This window comes from Thalassophryne amazonica, chromosome 13, assembly GCF_902500255.1.
Source record: "Thalassophryne amazonica chromosome 13, fThaAma1.1, whole genome shotgun sequence".
Taxonomy (NCBI): Eukaryota; Metazoa; Chordata; class Actinopteri; order Batrachoidiformes; family Batrachoididae; genus Thalassophryne; species Thalassophryne amazonica.
Window position 1 is genome coordinate 58,260,809 of NC_047115.1, and position 22,484 is coordinate 58,283,292.

At 40.5% G+C, this 22,484-nt stretch overlaps 2 protein-coding genes across 4 annotated transcripts in view; both read right to left on the reverse strand.

The window, feature by feature from the left end:
* Positions 1-16,267, reverse strand: part of LOC117523413 (striatin-like) — an 80,658-nt gene extending 64,391 nt beyond the window's left edge. The window contains exon 1 of one of the 3 annotated variants that reach the window (XM_034184943.1): positions 15,927-16,267. In XM_034184943.1, coding sequence (XP_034040834.1) covers positions 15,927-16,130 — 204 coding nt within the window. In that variant the 5' untranslated portion in view covers positions 16,131-16,267. The remainder of the gene's footprint in view (positions 1-15,926) is intronic. The other 2 variants (XM_034184942.1, XM_034184944.1) reach the window with 2 other exon arrangements.
* Positions 16,268-16,459: 192 nt separating this feature from the next.
* Positions 16,460-22,484, reverse strand: part of heatr5b (HEAT repeat containing 5B) — a 44,242-nt gene continuing 38,217 nt past the window's right edge. Inside the window, exons 29-32 of the mRNA XM_034184383.1 lie at positions 21,045-21,269; positions 20,758-20,909; positions 20,446-20,659; positions 16,460-17,938 (exon numbers count right to left, since the gene is read on the reverse strand). Coding sequence (XP_034040274.1) covers positions 17,631-17,938; positions 20,446-20,659; positions 20,758-20,909; positions 21,045-21,269 — 899 coding nt within the window. The 3' untranslated portion in view covers positions 16,460-17,630. The remainder of the gene's footprint in view (positions 17,939-20,445; positions 20,660-20,757; positions 20,910-21,044; positions 21,270-22,484) is intronic.

Sequence of the window (22,484 nt, forward strand, 5' to 3'; positions counted from 1 at the left end):
AACTGTGGAAATGGGCAGCTGGCGTACGGACATTTCTACAGCTATTGTTCCACTGCTGACATGTAGAGGTGATGCTGGGAATGATTAATAGTGTAAAAACATGAAGCCAGAGTGATGTGCACACCAGAGACACACTTATGAACAATTAACACACCCACATGTTTGCAATTATATGGGTGGACATAAAAACATACGCAAAGGGATGTGCAAAATGGCACTAATATTGGCTGCGTTAGCATTGTTAGAGGACCTTGCAAATGGTGCAATCCGATATGAGTGTGTATTCAGGGAAGGCAAGGATTTTCTTGCAAATGAAGATAACTGACTCATAAGCCGTTGTCGATTACCAAAGCCAGTGTTACTGGAGTTGCGCACAGAATTGTGGCTGGCCCAGAGTGCAATACGGTGAGGAGCCAGGGGTTGTCTGTGCCCACACAGGTGCTGATCAGGCTGGGGACCCTGGCAAAGGGCATTCCAGCATGAGCTGACCGATCAGTCAGGAGTGTGCCAACCTTGAGCTGAGCCATGCCAGCTGTGTGGAACGCAATCATCCGGATGTCATCCAGGTACATCACATTCCAACATTAAAGCACAATTTGCAGCGAAAGCCAGTTTCTCCTAATGCAGGTGAGAACCTGAAACATCCTTTGTTTTCAAGGGAACTTTGAAAACTCGTTATTGTTGTGACTGCACTGTCTGAGGTGCGAAGTCCTGGAAGTGACCAGCTCTGAGTAGGTGGATACAATTACTTCCTGGGTCTGGTCGCTCAGTGTAGTGAGGGACTGCCAGTTGCTGTGACAAACCACCTTCATTTTGCATGAAGCCATAGCACCATCTCTCATAAATAAATGTGACTTATAGACTGATGCAACAAATACTACGTTGCAACAGACAGTCCTAAAAAATACGGTACTGACATCATCAGACACCTGCACAGTCTATGAGTGTGCTACATAACTGAACAGAAAGTGATTTTTAATTGTAGTTATCGGTTCTGCGAGTCTGCACTAAACAGCAAAAGAAGAATTAAAAAATAAATAAATAAGTCACACCTATATAAACTTTGCAAATAAGTCCAACCCCCCACATGGTGTGATCCTCAAACCACGTGGGGATTGGTGTTTTTGATTGGTTTAGGATTAGGTTGTGCGTTTTTCCATCAATGATAAAGGGGATGCCTTTTTTACCTCTCTCTCCTGCAGCGTGATGGAGCTCACACAATAAGGAAGTCAGATTTGTGTTTGGTGTGCGTTTCAGCAAATACACGCACCAAAAATGGCCATAATATTCAGGAAAAAGATGAGCGTTTATTATTATTAATTATTCAAGTTATACTAAGCCTATCAACAGAAATTTTAAAACATAAGTAGTTTGAAGTCAGAACTTTCAAAACACATTCAAATGAAGACTCAGAATCTGGTGGTTTTGATGGGAGGACCAATTAATTTGGCCATGTGACTTTTATACAGATACGCGTCAGACAACTCCAGAGACTTATTTAAGACACACTCTTAAACTGTGACTCTGTGTTTCTAGGCACACTCTTAAACTGTGACTCTGTGTGTTTCTACCTCAGTTTTTCTATTGTTTTATATTATTATTATTATTATTTAATTTGAGGTACCCAGCTGCTACGACAACTGAAATTTCCCTTCACGATTAATAAAGTTATCTAATTATCTATCTATTATTGTGACAGGTTTAATTCTCATAACTGTGGAATGTATTAAAATATGAATAATGCCACGATATGAATGAAGTCATGCAACCTCTAGAGAGCACTTGGACAGGCTGGTGACCTCAGATTTCTTGTAAAACTGAGGGAGGAAGGCAAACTTTTTGGAACAAGAGGGCAGCTGTCCCAACACCCACACAGACAGATGAAGCCTGTAAGTGTGAATGGAGGAAGGTGAGGAGAATTAACAAGATGACAAGGCTTTGCAGCAAAGAGAAAGGCTCTGGTGTGATTCTAACAGGGACAGTGATGCAAAGCTCAGAGAATTAGTTATAAACACATCTCAATCACACCAACAAAATGTTAATGCAGTAGGCTATTACCATAATCACTACATGTAAAATGATAAATTATGCACAGTGTATCTTTATGCTGCTGCTGAATATTACTGAGATTTCAGTTGTATCAATGTCGCTGGTTATCAGAGAAAGGATATTGGGAGCTGTGTAAGTTTCTTTGTGAAGACCCTGAAATGTCTGTATCAATCTGCAAAAGCAACAATGTGAAAAATGGTACACATGAGAGAGCATGTAGTCCCAAAGCCGCACACAGACATGGCAAACAAAAATAACTACAGCTGGGGGGAGCAAAGTCTCAGCAAAGGAATGACGGTGCCACCCATACTGGAAATTTTCATTGCTGCTGCATGTGCATGAGTATGCTTGGCTCCATTCTCCTCGTGGTGCACCACTTAGCTGAATGTGACTCCAGCTTTGCCATTAGTAACAGCAATCATGAGGTCAATGCAATACATCATCACACAGGCACGATAATTGTAGGCTGTTCTATGGTAACCCGAGACATTAGCATGTCAAAAAGCAACATATGCCCCATATTCTCATGCAAGTTAAAGTGCATTTCTTTCTGAATCCAAGTACAACGAGGCTTCATTCTGCACTTATATCTAGCCTTCTTACATCCCAAGTCACCTTCAACCTTCTCCTGGTTTCAAGTTATGGCTGCTGACTGCTATCACTGGCAAGGAGACACCCGGTGAGCAGGGATTTCCCCAGAACAGGATCACCAACTTGTCCACGCAGGGCACAAGTCAACTGAAACGAACAGCAACTCAACCTCTGTCAGTTGAACTGGACATAATATGTGTAGGTTAGAACATTAGACTCAATAACAGTGTGCTACGTTTACTCTGATAAATGCTTTAAATCTCATTTAACTTTAACAAAGTAAATTTACCTTTGACTGCGAATTATAAATAAGCTTATATTCCAAGGTAACATTACCACAGACAGAACACAGTTATCCAATCCAAAACAGTTCATTTGTAGAGCACATTTAAAAACAACAAGATTGACCAAAGTGCTGTACAACAAAGACAAATAAATAATCACATGGTAAGTAACAGTGGCAACAATATAAGTTGTTAAAACAGCAAAATTATCAACCCTCTAGTCAAAAGCCAAAGAAAACAAATATGTTTTAAGGCAAGATTTAAAGACTAGAGGTGAATCTGCCTGGCTGATACAGAGAGGCAGGTCATTCCACAATCTGGGAGCAACAACAGAAAAAGCTTGAGCTTGGTCTGAGGAACTACAAGCAGAGCTATCTGGTGACCTAAGAGAACGTGAAGGAGAATAAGACACGAGCAGGTCAGATAGATACTGTCGAGCAAGATCATTGAGATATTTTAAAAACAATAAAATTTTAAAATCAATACAATAATGAACTGGCAGCCAGTGAAGGGAAGAAAGAACGGGTGAAATATGGTCATACTTCCGGGATCCAGTTAAAAGACGGGCTGCAGTTATAACAGTTATAAATGTTGACTATTACTACAGCAGATCAACTGTACTGAGTCAATCAAATAATTATCATTGACCCGTCAACTGCAGTTTAATCATCAATAACAGAAGCCTAAAGCATGTGTTACACACAGTTGGCACAGCAACAGAACAACTCAGTCAGACACAGTGGAGTTTGTGCGATGCCGCAGTGGAGAGGAGTGGTTCTCAGTACGACCCAACAAGCTTGCTAGACAGCATTCCTACCCAAGCTGGGGTTCTCCTTCCTTTCAAACATTACACAGCTTCCACTGTCTATTTTTGCTGGTGTGTATAACAAGCAGGAAGCAAAGCATCTTGGAAGAAAAGTCATCACTGTGTTATGAAATAAGCCACAACTCTGTGTAACCATTTAAATATTGGGGCAGGAGTAAATGGCAGGAATTTCCCCTTGGCTGTGTGCTTAGGGTGACTGTCTTGCTGAAACATGAACTGTTGCCCCAGTCAGAGGTCAACAGTGCTCTGGAGCAGGTTTTCATCCAGGATCTCTCTGTACATTGCTGCATTCATCTTTCTCTCAATCCTGACTAGTCTCCAAATTCCTGACGCCGAAAACATTCCTACAGCATGACACTGCCACCACCATGCTTCACTGTAGGGATGGTGCCTGGTTTCCTCCAAACCTGACGCCTGGCATTCATGCTAAACAGTTCACTCTTTGTCTCATCAGACCAGACAATGTTGTATCTCAAGTGTCTTTTGGCAAACTCCAGGTGGACTGCCATGTGCCTTTTACTAAGGAGTGGCTTCCGTCAGGCCACTCTACCATCCAGGCCTAATTGGTGGATTGCTGCAGAGGTGGTCATGCTTCTGGAAGGTTCTCCTCTCTCCACAGAGGAATTCTGGAGCTCTGACAGAGTGACCGTCAGGTGTCTAAGGCCCTTGTCCCCAGATCACTCAGTTTAGACAGGCGGCCAGCTCTAGGAAGAGTCCTAGATCTGAACTTCTTCCATTTATGGATGATGGAGGTCACTGTGCTCATTGGGACCTGTACCTGTGCACTGTACATGTGATGCAGTGTGTTTCAAAGTTAATAATACAAGAATGGTCCGGCTGCAGCACTTGCACGGTCTACCTACTGCATCTAGACAGGATTGTCCTGCTCTGTGCTCAAACCTGCTCCACTCACATGCTCTGGTTCTGATCTATGAATCAACAGGGTGCACAGCAGATTTATCAATGTGACTTCTGAGGAAATCATTGTGGAAAAGTGACACTGTGCAGCCTCAGCAACATCACTGATAGAGTAAAACTGTACAACCCCTGGCAATAATTATGGAATCACCGGCCTCGGAGGATGTTCATTCAGTTGTTTAATTTTGTAGAAAAAAAGCAGATCACAGACATGACACAAAACTAAAGTCATTTCAAATGGCAACTTTCTGGCTTTAAGAAACACTATAAGAAATCAAGAAAAAAAAAAATTGTGGCAGTCAGTAACGGTTACTTTTTTAGACCAAGCAGAGGGAAAAAAATATGGACTCACTCAATTCTGAGGAATAAATTATGGAATCATGAAAAACAAAAGAACGCTCCAACACATCACTAGTATTTTGTTACACCACCTCTGGCTTTTATAACAGCTTGCAGTCTCTGAGGCATGGACTTAATGAGTGACAAACAGTACTCTCACCTGCATCAAATCAGATCTGCTCTTTAGTCTGCATCTAAAAAGGACTGATCACACCTTGGAGAGCTGTTGCACCAAGTGGACTGACATGAATCATGGCTCCAACACGAGAGATGTCAATTGAAACAAAGGAGAGGATTATCAAACTCTTAAAAGAGGGTAAATCATCGCGCAATGTTGCAAAAGATGTTGGTTGTTCACAGTCAGCTGTGTCTAAACTCTGGACCAAATATACATGGGAAGGTTGTTAAAGGCAAACATACTGGTAGACCAAGGAAGACATCAAAGCGTCAAGACAGAAAACTTAAAGCAATATGTCTCAAAAATCGAAAATGTACAACAAAACAAATGAGGAACGAATGGGAGGAAACTGACCGAACTGTAAGAAACCGCCTAAAGGAAATGGGATTTACATACAGAAAAGCTAAACGAAAGCCATCATTAACACCTAAACAGAAAAAAACAAGGTTACAATGGGCTAAGGAAAAGCAATCGTGGACTGTGGATGACTGGATGAAAGTCATATTCAGCGATGAATCTCGAATCTGCATTGGGCAAGGTGATGATGCTGGAACTTTTGTTTGGTGCAGTTCCAATGAGATTTATAAAGATGACTGCCTGAAGAGAACATGTACATTTCCACAGTCATTGATGATATGGGGCTGCATGTCAGGTAAAGGCACTGGGGAGATGGCTGTCATTACATCATCAATAAATGCACAAGTTTACGTTGATATTTTGGACACTTTTCTTATCCCATCAATTGAAAGGATGTTTGGGGATGATGAAATCATTTTTCAAGATGATAATGCATCTTGCCACAGAGCAAAAACTGTGAAAATATTCCTTGCAAAAACACACATAGGGTCAATGTCATGGCCTGCAAATAATCCGGATCTTAATCCAATTGAAAATCTTTGGTGAAAGTTGAAGAAAATGGTCCATGACAAGGCTCCAACCTGCAATGCTGATCTGGCAACAGCAATCAGAGAAAGTTGGAGCCAGATTGATGAAGAGTACTGTTTGTCACTGTTTGTCACAATCATTCCTGATTTCTTATAGTGTTTCTTAAAGCCAGAAAGTTGCCATTTGAAATGACTTTAGTTTTGTGTCATGTCTGTGATCTGCTTTTTTTCTACAAAATTAAACAACTGAATGAACATCCTCCGAGGCCGGTGATTCCATAATTTTTGCCAGGGGTTGTATGTACAAGGCTGTTCACTGAAATTAACACAAATTTGATGGGGATCCTGGTTTGAGATGTTTTAATCACCCAGCCCTGTCGGGATGCTGAACACACTTTACACTGATATTTCACATTCACACACACACCCTGATGTCAGGTACATGCAAGATGCTTAAGTGCACACAAGGAGTAACATGGGACTTAAGAACATTTCTTCTGAGTGATTTTCATTGACTGATGACTGAATCTGACCTATACCTGTCACTAATCAGATGCCTGGGATGACCCCAAAAGAGACAGCAGGTGGCTGGACAAAAGTCCAAAGTTCTTCAATCAAATCCAGAGGCAGTCCAAGGTCTCTCTCACACACACACACACACACACACACACACACACACACACACACACACACACACACACACACACACACACACACACACACACACACACACACACACACACACACACACACACACACACACGAGTAGTTTATCTGAGGATTCACACAAGGCAGTTCCCAATATTAGGCTAGAAGTCAAAAGTTCATGAAATCTATTTCAAGCAAACAAAGTGACAAAAGTGACAAAGTTTTTTAATTCGGCACACAAAATATTCAAATAGAAAAAAATGAACAATTCCACAAACAAACACAGACAAAACTAGTGAGTCCGAAAGGGTGTGGGCTGAAGCAAAGCTTATTAGCGCCCACCCCTGCTAGTACAAGTCCAACAATTCTAATCAGTCATATTTACATAAATATAAATTCACTACTACATGTCGACACACAGACATACACATCAATATACTATTCACTTATAATTATATTTATATAGTACCAGATCATAAGAAAGTCGAATCAAGGCACTTTACGCCAGTAAGGAGTAACCTTACCAACCCCCAGAGCAAGCACTAGGCAACTGTGGTGAGGAAAAACTCCCTATAAGGAAGAAACCTCAAGCAGACCAGGCTCTTGGGGGTGACCCTCTGCTTGGGCTGTGCCACATATACCTATATACATACGTATATACTTTACAAACATAAATATATACATACATATACACAGTCACTTATATACATATACACCTACCCATATCTATATATCTACATACGCATATACATACCCACACATTCAAATATACAATAAGTCCCACTTATAAATTGAACATTCCATATAAATCAAATTATATTTGCTTCTTTATGATACTTAGACATAATGTTCTTTTTGAGTAGTTTCTTAAATCTCACTAAGGTACTACTCATTCTAACCTCTGTTGAACATTTGTTCCATTTCCTCACCCCAACCACAGACACACAAAAACCCTTTACATTTGTTCTTACTGGTGGTTTCATAAAAATTGCACAACCTCTCAAACTATATCTGGATTCCCTCAATCGGAACAGACTCTGGACATGTCTCGGTAAGGCTTGGTTTTTCGCTCGAAATAAAGTTTGAATTGTAATGTAATCGACCAAATCAATGAATTTTAATAAATTTAAAGACACAAATAGAGAATGAGTTGGTTCACGATATTGTTTATTGCAGATGATTCGTATGGCTCGTTTTTGCAAAAGGAATATTGGATTGGTATTTGATTTGTAAGTGTTTCCCCATGACTCAACACAATATGTCATATATGGTACCATCAGAGAATGATATAAAGTAAGTAACCCTTCTTGCGGCAGTAGGTCTTTGGCTTTATACAAAATGGCTATAGTTTTTGACAATTTTGATTTCACATAATTTATATGTGGTTTCCAGCTAAGTTTATTATCAATTATAACACCTAAAAATTTATTCTCTGTTACTAACTCAATTTCCTTATTGTTTATAGTTAAATTTTTACATTTGGGTGCCTGTTTATTTCCAAATATAATACATTTAGTTTTCCCAAGGTTGAGTGACAACTTATTAGCGTCAAACCAAACCTTAAATTTTTCCAGTTCTTTCTCCTCTATGTCCAGAAGCTGTTCAAGATTTTCACCGCTACAGAACACAGTTGTATCATCCGCAAAAAGGACACATCTCAGTGAACTCGACACCCAACTTATATCATTTATATAGATTAGAAACAACAAAGGACCCAGCACTGAGCCCTGCGGCACCCCACATGTGACATCCCTGAGTTCAGAATTTGTATTATTGAATTGAACATACTGAAATCTGCCTTGTAAATAACTAGCTATCCATTCATATGCCAAACCTCTGATTCCATATTTCTGCAGTTTACTTAATAGTATTCCATGGTTAATTGTGTCAAACGCTTTCTATAAATCAAAAAAAAAAACACCTATTGTGTATTGTTTATTATCAATTGCAGTTGCTATACTTTCCACAAAGTCCATCAACGCATGTGATGTAGTTCGAGACCTTCTGAATCCATATTGTTCTTCACAAATGATGTTATGCTTCAGTAAATAATCATTTAATCTTTTAGCAAATATTTTTTCCAAAATTTTGGAAAATTGTGGCAGGAGTGATATAGCTCTATAATTAGAAAATGTGTGTTTGTCAGTTTTAAACAGAGGAATTACTTTGGCTATTTTCATTTGAGAAGGAAATTTACCAGTACTTAGTGACATATTGCAAATATAATTGAACGGTTTTACTATACAATCAATAACTTTTTTTAATAAAGCCATATCCAAATTATTAAAATCAGTCGATTTCTTACTTTTTGAACCATGAACCAGATCAAGTATTTCCCTTTCATGAGTACCACCAATGAACATTGAAACAGATTTGTTAAACGTTGAATTATTTACCCAGAAGTTATTAGTTGATGAGTCAATCTTACTGGCAAGATTTTTACCCACATTAACAAAGTATTCATTAAAGTGCTCAGCAATAGACTCATCGTTATCAATCGTGATGTAGTTGTTACTCTGAAAAAATGAAGGATAATCTCTAGTTACTCTATTCTTTTTTACTATTTCATTTAATATGTTCCATGTGTTTTTGATGTTATTTCTATTTTTGACAAGTAACTCATTATAATATGTTTTTTACTGAGTCTCATGATATTGATTAACTTATTCTTATATGTTTTATACTTACTTTCAGCTTCCTTAGTTTGTAGTTTTATGAATTGTTTATATAGTATGTTTTTCTTTTTACATGCCCTCTGAAGTCCCTTAGTTATCCATGGTTTGTTGCTATATTGATTTCTATACATTTTGTCAACAAATGGACAGTGTTTATTATACAAACTGGAAAAAATGGAAATGAAAGCATCATATGACCTGTCAACATCATCAACAAAAACATCTGACCAATTCTGACTTGATAAATCCTCCCTTAAATTATCAATTGTTTCAGGTTTTATTTTTCTACTCATGAATTTGATATTGCTTCGATACTTACAACAACCCTCCAATGCAAAGACTGAGAAAACTGGCAAGTGATCACTGATATCACTGACCAGTAGTCCCCCACTAAGATTACCGGATATAACGTTAGTTAAAATATTGTCAATGAGAGTTGTTGAGTCCATAGTTATTCTGCTAGGATGAATGATGGTTGGAAACAGTCCTAAACAGTACAAGGTGTTTATAAATGAGGTAATTTGTGGATGATTGTGAGGGTTTAAAAAAATCTATATTGAAATCTCCACAGACAAATAAATGCTTATTTCTGATGATTTTGTTGTACATTCCTAAGATAATGTCTTCAAAGGTGTCAATATTTGTCCCAGGAGCTCTGTAAATGCAACTAACAACTATGTTTTTGGAGTTTATAGATGTCATTTCTATGGTAACACATTCCATGATGTTGTCCACTGAAAATGACATGTTGTTAATGAGTTTACAGTTATAATCTGACCTTACAAACAATGCAACGCCTCCGCCCCTTCTCGTCTGCCTATTAACCAGGAACAATTCATAACCATCAAGATATACCAGATCTTTATTATCCTCATTTAACCATGTTTCTGAAATTGCAATAACTGAAAAACGTTTTTTGGATGTTTTCAAACAATCATTAATAGTGGACAGATTACGAGAAAGACTTCTGCTGTTGAAATGTATAATTGAAAAATTTTCATCATTGATTTTATAATTTTTGAATTGTTGTTCTGTAAAATATTTGCACTGTCTCACAATATTCTCACTGAAAAAGGTATCAGGATCATTTTCAGATTCGAAGGGGTGGTTAGCAGAGTTATTATAATTAAATGTATCTAGACAGAGCTCCTGGGCAGAAATAAACGGATCATTATCCTTAGTCATTATGTCTCTCTTGTCTCCGGGTGTAGATGATGTGGATGAGTGGGTTGCTCCAGTCTGCATCATGGTGCTGTTATGTGTTTGAGTCCTCATACCTATTGTTCATATTTGTCCAGCTCCTCGATGTTCCTTATTGCCATGACTTTTGCTTGTTCTGGTGATCCGTTCAGTTTGATGAATATTTTACAGTTTGAAGTCCATGTGTGCTGGATTTTTCCCTGTTTCTTTAAGAAGCGTGCTTTCCTGGCGATGTCGGCATTCCGTTTGGTGAGATGTTCATTGAATACGTTTGTCCCTTTCAGTTTTCTTCCTTGTTTTAACAGTGCTGTTTTGTGTTTTCTGTTGATGAATCTCATGATGACGGTTCGTTTATCACCGTCATTTCTCCAGGGCAGAGGGTGGCACGCTTCAATGTTATTTAAATCCATTTCTATACCTTTAGATAGGAGGAAATCAGCAACCTGTTTTTCCACAGAGCTGACCTCCTGTTCACTGGGCTCCCCTCCGCTCTCATCTGTTACCGCCCGTGCGTAGGACCGTGGTTTGATGTGAAGACCTGTGATGATGACGTCGTTAATTCTGGTGTACTGCTCCAATTCAGCCACTCTATTTTCCAGCTGCACCAGATGCCGGTCTTTCTCGGCGTTCTGGAGCCGTAATGCCTTCACCTCCTCCACCAGATCCATGATTGATTTCTGTTGCTGCTTCACAACAGAAATCTCCTCTGATAGAAAGTCCAGAGATTTTTAATATCGTCACCTTCCTCCGCTGTCAGAACCTTCTTAGGCCCCATGGTCGGCTTATGAGCAGCTTGTCGATCGCCGATGTTAACAGCCTGCGTTGTTTGTCACCGGGATGGATCTGCACTGCGCTGGTGCCGCGCGGCCTCGGTGTTTCCGCGCTGATGGATCCGCGGTGGCTGCACGAGGCCTCGGGGAAGCGGCACTCGTGATGCGCGGCTTTAATGACGCAGCGCGCGGCCTCAGTGAATTCACCACGTTGGGTGGGCCTCGAACGTTGTTGCTGTCCAGTCGCGGGGCTAAGTTGCCGGTTGAGGTGGTATTCCCACTGTCCGGGTTGGCAAACACCGGCGTGGCAGATGGCAACTACAAACACCACCTCTGAAAACTCAGGTACAAACTTTTTGCAGCTCGCTCTGACGACACGCAGCTCTGACTGACTGTGACTGACGCAGCTCCGATAGCTTCACTGTCTTAACTGTGAACTGTGGCTTGAATTCAGAGATTGGGGGTCGTCTCACCTGAACGTGATGACAGCTGACCTGAACGTGATGACAGCACCAGGTCAACAGAAAAATAAACAAAAATGTCAGGCTAAAGAAAGTTTCAAAACTAGGAAGCAGGGTCAAAACCAAGAGTCACAAGGAATACTAGAAAAAGACAATGCCAGAACTCAGGGGAAAAAAACTGACACAGGAGAAAACAAAAACAAATGGTAATTGACTGCATTTATAGAGTGCTTTCGAGGTCAAATGTCCTTTAGAGATGCCCCATATTCACCTATTCACACACATCTGGGTGCTGCCTGCAAGGTGCCCACTACACACCAGGAGAAATTTAGGGATTAGGACCTTGCCCAAGGGCCCTAAGTCACAAGCCCACAACTTTAACCACTTGAAACCAGGCAGAAATAAAGCAAATGAGACAAGAGAAGATGATGTCAAAAAGTATAACAGGAAGCGAACACAGAAACAGAAATTAACCTAAACAGAGGAGCCTCAGACAAGAACAGGAAAAAAAATCCACAACATAAACTCTGATCACTTAAGAAATAAACTGTGAACTCTTAAAAAATAAACCATTCTTAACACTGGGAAATAGTCAAACAAAAATAAAGCAATAACTAAAGACTGGACACGGGACAAATCACCTCTTCATTAACTGTTAGACCAACACCTTCCCCATGGATTTTCAAATCTTCAAGTAAACACGTGATCACAAAAATGGTCACAGCTTTCGCTATTATTTCTTGAGGCATTTAAACAGATCGGTTCTGTTCATTATTTTTATGGACAGAATTTCTAGGCGCAGCCAGGGTGTAGAGGGGGTCTGGTTTGGGAACCACAGAATCTCGTCTCTGCTGTTTGCGGACGATGTGGTTCTGTTGGCTTCGTCAAATCAGGACCTTCAGCGTGCACTGGGGCGGTTTGCAGCCGAGTGTGAAGCGTCCGGGATGAAAATCAGCACCTCCAAATCCGAGGCCATGGTTCTCGACCGGAAAAAGGTGCTTTGCCCTCTTCAGGTCGGTGGAGTGTCCTTGCCTCAAGTGGAGGAGTTTAAGTATCTCGGGGTCTTGTTCACGAGTGAGGGACGGATGGAGCGTGAGATCGATAGACGGTGATGCGGTCGCTGTATCGGACCGTCGTGGTGAAGAGAGAGCTGAGTAGGGGGGCAAAGCTCTCGATTTACCGATCAAGCTACGTTCCGATCCTCACCTATGGTCATGAGATTTGGCTCATAACCGAAAGAACAAGATCGCGAGTACAAGCGGCCGAGATGAGTTTCCTCCGCAGGGCGGCTGGGCGCTCCCTTAGAGATAGGATGAGGAGCTCGGTCACTCGGGAGGAGCTCGGAGTCGAGCCGCTGCTCCTCCACGTCGAAAGGAGTCAGTTGAGGTGGCTCGGGCATCTTTTCCGGATGCCCCCTGGACGCCTCGCTGGAGAGGTGTTCCGGGCACGTCCCACTGGGAGGAGGCCCCGGGGACGACCCGGACACACTGGAGGGACTACATCTCTCGGCTGGCTTGGGAACGCCTTGCGGTTCCCCCGGAGGAGCTGGAGGAGGTGTGTGTGGATCGGGAGGTCTGGGCGGCTTTGCTTGAGCTGCTGCCCCCGTGACCCGACTCCGGATAGAGCGGAAGAAGATGGATGGATGGATGGATTTAATCAGACTGGCACCCATATACTGATTAAATGGTGTTACGTATATTGATTTTGCCTTGCCTCCACATCTCAGATCCGCCTAGCTGATCAGCAGCACATGCCAGCTGATGCCCACCTGGGAGTATAAAAGTACAGCGTGCCACATGCCCCGGAGCATCTGGGTTTTTTTTTTTTTCTGCTGCAGCATGTTTTTTTTTCGTTAACCTTTTTGTATTTTTCTTTCTTTTTGTTATGTTTGTTAATAATAAAGTGTTATAATTCTTTGAGCACCTTCCACTCGCGCCTTCTTTTCTTTTTTTTTTTGTATCTGTCTGCGATGCCACTGCCCAAGACAGTGGCATGTAACAGATTTGGGGGCTCGTCCGACATTGCCGCCAGGTTGGACAGGATCGGGGGCTGGTTTCTGTGGTGATGTACGACATTTTTCAGTCTGTGTGTGTGTGTACGCTCCGGTGTGAGCGTGTTTGTGCTTTTGTGGCTTTGTTTTTTGTTGTGCATCCCAGTTTAGATTAGGGGGGTGTCCAGCTTGGTGGTTTTTTGTTCACCATTCCATCAGGTGCCCATTTTTTGTTTTAGTTTGTTATTTTCGGGGCGAATCCTGGGTGGTGTGTATTCACTGGCGGGGGCTTCACAGTGGCCTCGAGCCCGGCAAGCTCCAGAAGATAGATTAGGTTTTTTTTTTTTTTCTTTTTCTGATGCCGCACTCACTGCAGTTTATTGTCTGGAATAGTCCCAGACTGTGTTTCAGAGCTTCTAGAATTCAAAAATTTCGTGCAGGTGGTGGTGGGGGTAATTTTGGGTTACAGCTTTTTTGTTTTTCACCACTTTCATCCCTAAATATGTCAATCGTGAGTCACTTTTGTGCCGATTAAAGTCACTAACTGGGACTCCTGTCTTATTGCGAGAAAGAAACGAGAATCGTCCTCCGTTCTGTTCACACAGCTCCAAACGCTGCGCGCTCTCTGCCGAGTCAAGTTAGAATGATAGAGTCCAGTCAGAATTAATAACTTCAAAGCGAAACACCGTTTAAATCAACTGACACCTCTTTCCAAATGTTGTAACACAAACTGCAATCAATCAAAACGTTTTTTTTTTCTCCCAAAATGAGACGTCTGCGCTGACGCGCAGCAGCTGGCTGAGCTCAGAGGTATGGAGAGACATTCATGCCAAAATGTCTGAAAGGAAATGCTTTTGACAAAAACTACAGAGTTTGTTTATTTTTATATATGTCAGAGATCAAGGATACAGTGACCAATTTCATATTGATTTACATTAAGACTCAATAAAATACATAAAAAACCTGTAAAGCCTAGTTTTAGTACACAGAAAATTCACAAGAGGTATCGATAAGGGAATCGATAAGGAATCGGATCGATAAGCAGAATCGATAATGGCATCAATATCGATAAAATCTTAATACCCATCCCCAGTCCAGAGCAAGAGTTTCAAGTAATGTTCAAAACAACCACCTGCATAGTGGTTGCACAGCAGTGGCTAAGAACTCAAATAGTGTGTGCAAGTTTCTCACCACAAACAAACCACACAAAACTAACATCTGCACTTTGCAGTTATTAGTCTTATTTTGTGGTCATTTTACTTTATTTTTTAAAACAAACAAACAAAAACAACAACAGTCTGTGTGTTCAAGCATAGCTTAGGGCTTTTGTTTCCATGAGCTCTGAGATGCTTTGGCCAGACTACCTAATGCAAAAATGTTAATTCAAAATGTACATAATTGCAGGTTTTGAATAGAGTAGCAAAACAACCCTTGTGTGGCATTCGGCACATTAAACACACCGAGAGGTACTGGAACAAATGCAGTTATATGAATCGTCAAGATCCAGAACAGATCTACAGCAAAACTCAATAACTGAAAAGACCATTTTACAAACACGTAGATTTAGCTATCCATTTATCTATCAATGTAACGCATAGATACAGACACACATCACTGTGACCATCACGTTCTTAAAGGCAGCATTTCTGGTCAATTCTTCATGACTGTATGCGGAGTATTCAGACATACCGGTGCTCCAGTCTCTGGTATATGAGGCTGAGTTACAGCTGTCAAAAGATTAAAAGCGAATCAAGCTCATATAGGCTCAAATGTAAACTAAAAACAACAGGGAGATAAGCTGCTGGTGTTGGCCAAGTTTTAACTAGATAAAACTCTTTTAGTATGAAACCAACATTTCATTTAGTTAAAAAGAATAGCTAATGACACACTCTGAGATGTTACCAAGCTCATGTCACAGGTCGGAAACATCCGTCGTGAAGTGTCGACAGGGGGCACTGCAGCTCCATTAGTCCCTGAGCTACGGCTAAGAAGCTAGCCAGCTAACCAGAACAATCAACCATAGAACTCAGAGCGAGTTATTAACCAGAAACAGCACAGCGACCGATACTGCTGTCAATATCTGGTCAGGTGTACTTAAAGCAGTATTCTTTACCTGTAATTCGGCCCGCTCCACCTCCCATTGTGCCCTCTCGACTTCGAATCGGGCCCATTCGTGCTGCAGGAAGTGCAGGATCCCCGGGATACTGTACTGCGCCCTGGCCGTCTCACCAGCGTCGCCATCCGGCAGCGGGCCCTTCCCACCACCGGGTAAAACGGAGTTGTTGAAAAACACGCCGGGGCCCGCCTGTTCGTCCATGGCCGGGCTCGGTAGAAAGGTCTGTCCGTTGTCTATGCGAGTCAGGCTGCTAGATATTATCAGAATTTAAAAATAAAAATAAAAAAAACACACCGACAGCACTCCGTCTACTCCTTCCCTCGAGGAATGAACTCACTTTCTGACAGCTAGCTGTCATTGGATTACGTCAGTCCCAAAACCACGCCTACAGCGTGTTGACTCAGACCGTTTAGGCTGTCATACCATAGTTCCCCCATAGAGGGAGCGCTTCTTCTTTAGTCAAGAATAAAAATATGAAATAATAATATTAAAAAACATCAGCATACGAGGACTCATTAACCAAAAACGGAAATAGGGAGGTCAAACCATCTTTATTGACAACTTTAAAGAATGACAGAGCCATTTGAGCAAACTGTAACAGCTGTTGCAACCATTAAATTCAAATAAAATAAAGAAATGTGATATGTAGCACATTCAATTAACAGAGCTTAATGCTCCCATTTCTCAACATGAGACCTACGGTGACAATGAAATCATTGTCACTGCAGAAACAAATTCTGTTTAAAAAGATTTTTCAAAACTGGAATCATGTGATATTCCTACTAACTAAATTTAATAATTAACTTCTTTGTAACATTTTAGAACGCTTCATAGGAATGTGTATAACAATCATTACAATACTACAACACAGATGTACCCATCTATATCTCAGCTTCATGACATAATTAAAAAGATGACTGAAATAAATTTAAGAGGAATAACAAGGTTGTACTAACTAAAAAAAAAAAAAAAAAAACCTGACATGGACCGCTAAACAATTTGAGATTGTGAGGGATGGCAATACCAAAAAGGAATTTTTAATAAAAAGGCATGGAATATCATTTAATATTATCCCTATGCATATGTGTGTTCTGCTCAATTTGCAAATCTGAACTCTTCTCAAATGGGACCTGGTCCATAATCGGAATGGTGCTACTGTGCAAAACTCCTGGATGTGTGCAAAGCCATGGTCCCAAAGCGGAAGTATTGTTCAAATTTACAAATGTTTAATCAATTTAACAAAAATTATATCCTAACCCAGACCCTTATTCTAAACCCAACCCTAATCCATTTCAAACAAAATCATCTGCAAAGTTGCCAGGCAGCTGAGATGAATATAGAGTCTTGTTCTGACATCAAAAGCACTTTCAGAAATAGCGGGAGGGGGTTACGACTTTGCCCCAGTTTATCAACTGTGTGGAACATGTGCATCATGTCTGCAATGGATACATTCACACAATATTTTTTTTCTATAAAATTCAAGGTGAACTTTTTAAAGTGAACTTTCAAAGATTTTAAATAATATTTACACAACTGTCTTCCTGACGAAGTAAACAGCTTTTAGCCATCAAAAACTGATAATGTGGAGAATAAATAAATACATGGACTTGCTTCAAGTATGACATCACACTGTATTCAAAGAAAAGAAAAGCAATAAGAACATTGTCTTGGGCTGTGAGAGTATACGGTAGATTTTTGTTTTCAGAAGAAACTCTTCTTGAGTTTGATGGTTGGTGCAGCTTGCACAGTTGGCTGAGCTTTCCGAGCTGCAGCTTTGGCTTTGCTGCTAGCCTGGTTGGCCCGTATTGCAGATTCCAGTCGTGTTTTAAGCTCAGGTGCTGCACTAATAACAATTTTGAAGGCAGCTGGATAGAGGGGGCCAATCCGCATTAAGTTCTGAAGTGCAAAATCATGCAGGCATTTGGATATATGTGGCACTGATGACAGGGTGTTTTCATCTAAAAGGTAAGAGATGAGAGTTGGTACCAGTAGAGCCAGCAGCTGCACCCCTATCAAAGACAAAAAAAAGCCATATAGAACAAGTCAGCATTACAGCCAACATCACGGGAATGCGTTCTTAGAAAATAGAAACCTTTAAAAGTGAAGCACTGTCCAACATTTTAATTATGTACCATTTCAAGCACACATCTCATTAAATTTCACTGAGTAGTTGGTGCAGCAGCTTGTCCCATTGCTTCAGTCCACATGAGCCATGAACTCACTGCTATCAACAGCCATAATACTGTCAAAAATGCACACTCAAAGTTGTTCAACTAATTTGAAACTACAATCCACAGAAAGACCTGACATATTTGATCTTATTCTGTTCATTAGTTCATGTCAGAGCTTGTCCTATATTGTCCAGATGAGACAGATGCTCTGAAGGAAGTAACAAATCCAATGTGTTTTATTCTACTCTGTGTTGAAGGATAAAAAGGCATTGTTTAATGGGGTCATTGTGCCACATCAGTTTTTAGATACTTTTTTTTTAAACAGTTAAATATAGTTGGAGATTCATATTAAACATCCTCAAAGTCCCACAGCTCTATGTGCGACTTTGAGGATGTTCGTATTACATTAGAAATATATTGTTTTGAAATGTTCGAGATCTCAGCCGTGGAATTCACAGCAAGTGGTGCTACTGCAACTGCTACTGAAAATGTTTTTCTTATATTACACTACTTTTGTGACCTGAAGATTTTGGTAAACCCATTTCTAACAAGAAAACAGTTCATCCATATGAATAAAAATGTATATTCACTGAAGATATGGAGATTTTCCAAAAACCCATTCCATATTTTCAGCATTAGAGACAAATTATCTTTTATACAGTGTTATAGACAAATATGTTACTCGCAATCAAAAAGCTGAGATTGTTCTGAACATTTTGTTGTGCAACACATGAGCATAATATTACAAGAAAGTACCTTGAAAGAGAAATTACCATGTATGTTATTACTATATTACTAAGTGGGATAAAATTGAGAAAATGCCTTTGGACCCCAGAGGATAAAAGGACTAATCACTGCGGTTTCTATGGTGTATTTCTTCTTTTTTTTTTTTTTTACTTTCTTTTTATTTGTTTTTAAACAGTTATCTGACTACACATGTTAATATAAAACTTCAACACAGAAAGATGTATGATGCTAAAGCTGGCCGCCAATCTAACTGAGTGATCGGGGAGAAGGACCTTAGTCAGGGAGGTGACCACAAACCGGATGGTCACTCTGTCAGAGCTCCAGCATTCCTCTGTGGAGAGAGAAGAACCTTCCAGAAGGATGACCATCTCTGCAGCAATCCGCCAATCAGGTCTGTATGGTAGAGTGGCCAGATGGAAGCCACTCACACATGGCAACCCACCTGGAGTTTGCCAAAAGGCACCTGAAGGACTCTCAGACCATGAGAAACAAAATCCTCTGGTCTGAGGAGAAAAGATTGAGCAGAGAGATTGAAGAGAAAGATTGAATTCTTTGGTGTGAATGCCAGGCGTCATGCTTGGAGGAAACCAGACTTGGAAACCAGACACCATCCATTTTTCAGTGGCAGGAACTGAGAGACTAGTCAGGATTGAGGGAAAGATGAATGCAGCAATGTACAGAGACCTGCTGGATGAAAACCTGCTCCAGAGCGTTCTTGACCTCAGACTGGGATGACGGTTCATCTTTCAGCAGGACAATGACCCTAAGGACACAATCAAGATATCAAAGGAGTGGCTTCAGGACAACTCTGTGAATGTCCTTGTGTGGCCGAGCCAGAGCTGAGAATTGAATCTGATTGAACATCTCTGAAGAGATCTGAAAATGGCTATGCACCGACGCTCCCCATCCAACCTGATGATGTTTGAGAGGTGCTGCAAAGAGGAATAGGCAAAACTGCTCAAAGATAGATGCGCCAAGCTTGTGGCATCATATTCAAGGAGACTTGAAGCTGTAATTTCTGAAAAGGTCCATCAACAATGTATTGAGGGTGTGAACACTTATGGACATGTGATTTCATAGATTTTTTGTTTTGTTTTTTAATAAATTTGCAAAAATAAAAAAAAACAACAATCTTTAATGTTGTCATTATGGGATGTTGTGAGTAAAATTTTGAGGGAAAATATATTTACTCCATTTCAGAATAAGGCTGTAACATAACAAAATGTGGAAAAAGTGAAGCGCTGTGAATACTTTCCAGATGCACTGTAATTATTAAATTTGCATAAAAATATTGCCAGACTACACACAGAAAACCTAAGTACTCTGTAATGTTAGTTTTTAATAGGTACTTCTATGTATGGGAGTTGACCTTTAGAAGTCATGTGCCATCTCTACTGATGTAAAAATCAATTCTAAAACTGACAGTAAATCAGTGCAGGGATTCTAAATTTGGAACTTAATGTCCTCTACTTCTGATCTCTGCACACAGCTGAGAACGCTGAGTGAAATATTTCAGCAGGGCTCCTTTAATGGAAGAACACTTTGACAGAATAATAAATACTGTATTTTAGTGGTCCATAAGGCAAAGGCATACTTACGGTTCTGTTCTTCACCCATGCCGACAAGAGCCTCGAGAACCCTGACGCCCTCCTGCACAGCCTGTAATTCAGGAGCAGTCCCTGGCCGGCAGCGCTCCACTGCCTTTAGTTTCTCTACCATGAGTGGAGCTAGCGTGTGGATGTAAGGAGTAGATAGGGCACGGCTGGAGTGCTGAAACACTGATAGCAGCAACTGGTAACACCGGGCCTGAACCTAAGGCAAAAACAACATCCATTTAATTTTGATGCAGACACATCTAGAAGCAAAGATGTAGACTTAAATTCTTCAGCTATGTCTAATAAGACACTCACTCCAGGATCACTCGAGTTGAGCGCATTTCTGAAGCGGTCCATGCAGCCCTTCTGCAGGACAGTTACTCCTACAAGCTCATTACTGGCAGATAGCAGGAAGAGTGTCATCGCTGTCAGCATACTGACCTCGTCCATGTTAGGCCTGGACTCGTCTTTAAAAAAAAAACAAAAAAAAAACACAAACTGGTATTCATGTTGATTTTTAATGCCATCAGTAAATATTGATATGAACATACTTTTGTTTCTCACAAGGTCAGAGGTCACTGTTTGCATGCAACTTTGCTTACCTGGCTGAGAATACTCAAGTATGGAGGCGAGGCTGCTCCTCACAAGGCTGGTCCACTGCGTCTGCACACTCTCCACCTGAGCCACTGGGGACGTAATGACTGTCTTAATGCCCTGCAGGGCAGCTGATACAGGAGCAGGAACAGAGTTGTCTGTTGTCTTCACAGCAGTTTCCTTCAGCACCCCAGTGATTAAGAATAACACAGTAGGTAGGATGGTCATGCTTCCTATAGAGGAAAAAATAAGAAATCAGCTGTTATTTCAGTTATTAGCATGTCACAATGCTGACATTTGTTTAAGTTCTCACAGCTACACATAGAAAATTGTTATACCACATGAGAATAATTATTCATTACCAAGTACAAGCCAGTTAAGCTAATTACAACTAGAGATCTATGAACAAGCTCATAAAGACCAGCTGCGACTCTCCATTACTACATTATTATCTATTATCTATTGTAATTTCTTCCCTAGACTTTTGAGACCACTCACTGATTATTTAATTTTTTATTTTTTTTTGTATTCAGTACATAACCATATGGGTAAACGTTCCCTTTTTGTTTGTGTGTTTATTTGGTTTTACAGTTAATTTGTTATGCTGTTATGTTATGTTAATTGGGGGCTTGCGCCCCCAAGCAAGAGTCATACCCTTAGTTCAACCGAGTTGTTTTGCAGGGCTTTTTTAATTTTTTGGGGGGGTGAGGGGGGTCTTAGATGCAGAGGATAACTACATTATACAGCAACAACAGCATTACTAAAGCATCATCTGTCAGCTGCACATTACCCTGTAAACATATACCCAAATCTGATGGCACTTCGTTTTATTCCAATTTTTTCTTTTTTCTTTTTCATCAAAAGCATAACTAAACCTGGCACATATCCATTAACATGAAAGGATGACTGTTTAACTTTGTAGGATCAACAAAATTTCTGTTTGATCTGTTAAAAGTTTACTGGCAGATTCCTCCCTCAGTTAGAACACATGAAACAGCTGCCTTAATTATTCTGGACTTTATTATTATTATTAATATTATAAAGTCTTGCCATTTGATCTGTTCCACCTACACATGAATAAGGTAGTTGCTGAGTTAGAAGATTGTGCCATCTATAAAACTAGCACTGACAGTGTTAAATTAGTGTTAATTTAACACTGGTGATTTTACTGTGTACCTTGATGATGTGGTCATCTTTAGTCATGGCTGGGACTTTTGGAACAGTTGGCTGCTGTGTCTCAGCCAGTCAAGCTCAATGTTTCCCAATCCTGGTCCCCAGGACCCAAAGTACCACAAGTTTTCCATTTGTTCCTGAATTACTTAGACCAGCTGAGTTAGGAACTAATTATGTGCAGTGAGAGCTTGGGGTAATAACCAATATGTAGGGTCCCAAGGACAAGAACAGATAAACACTGCTATAGCCACATACAAGTCTGCCAGAGCAACTGT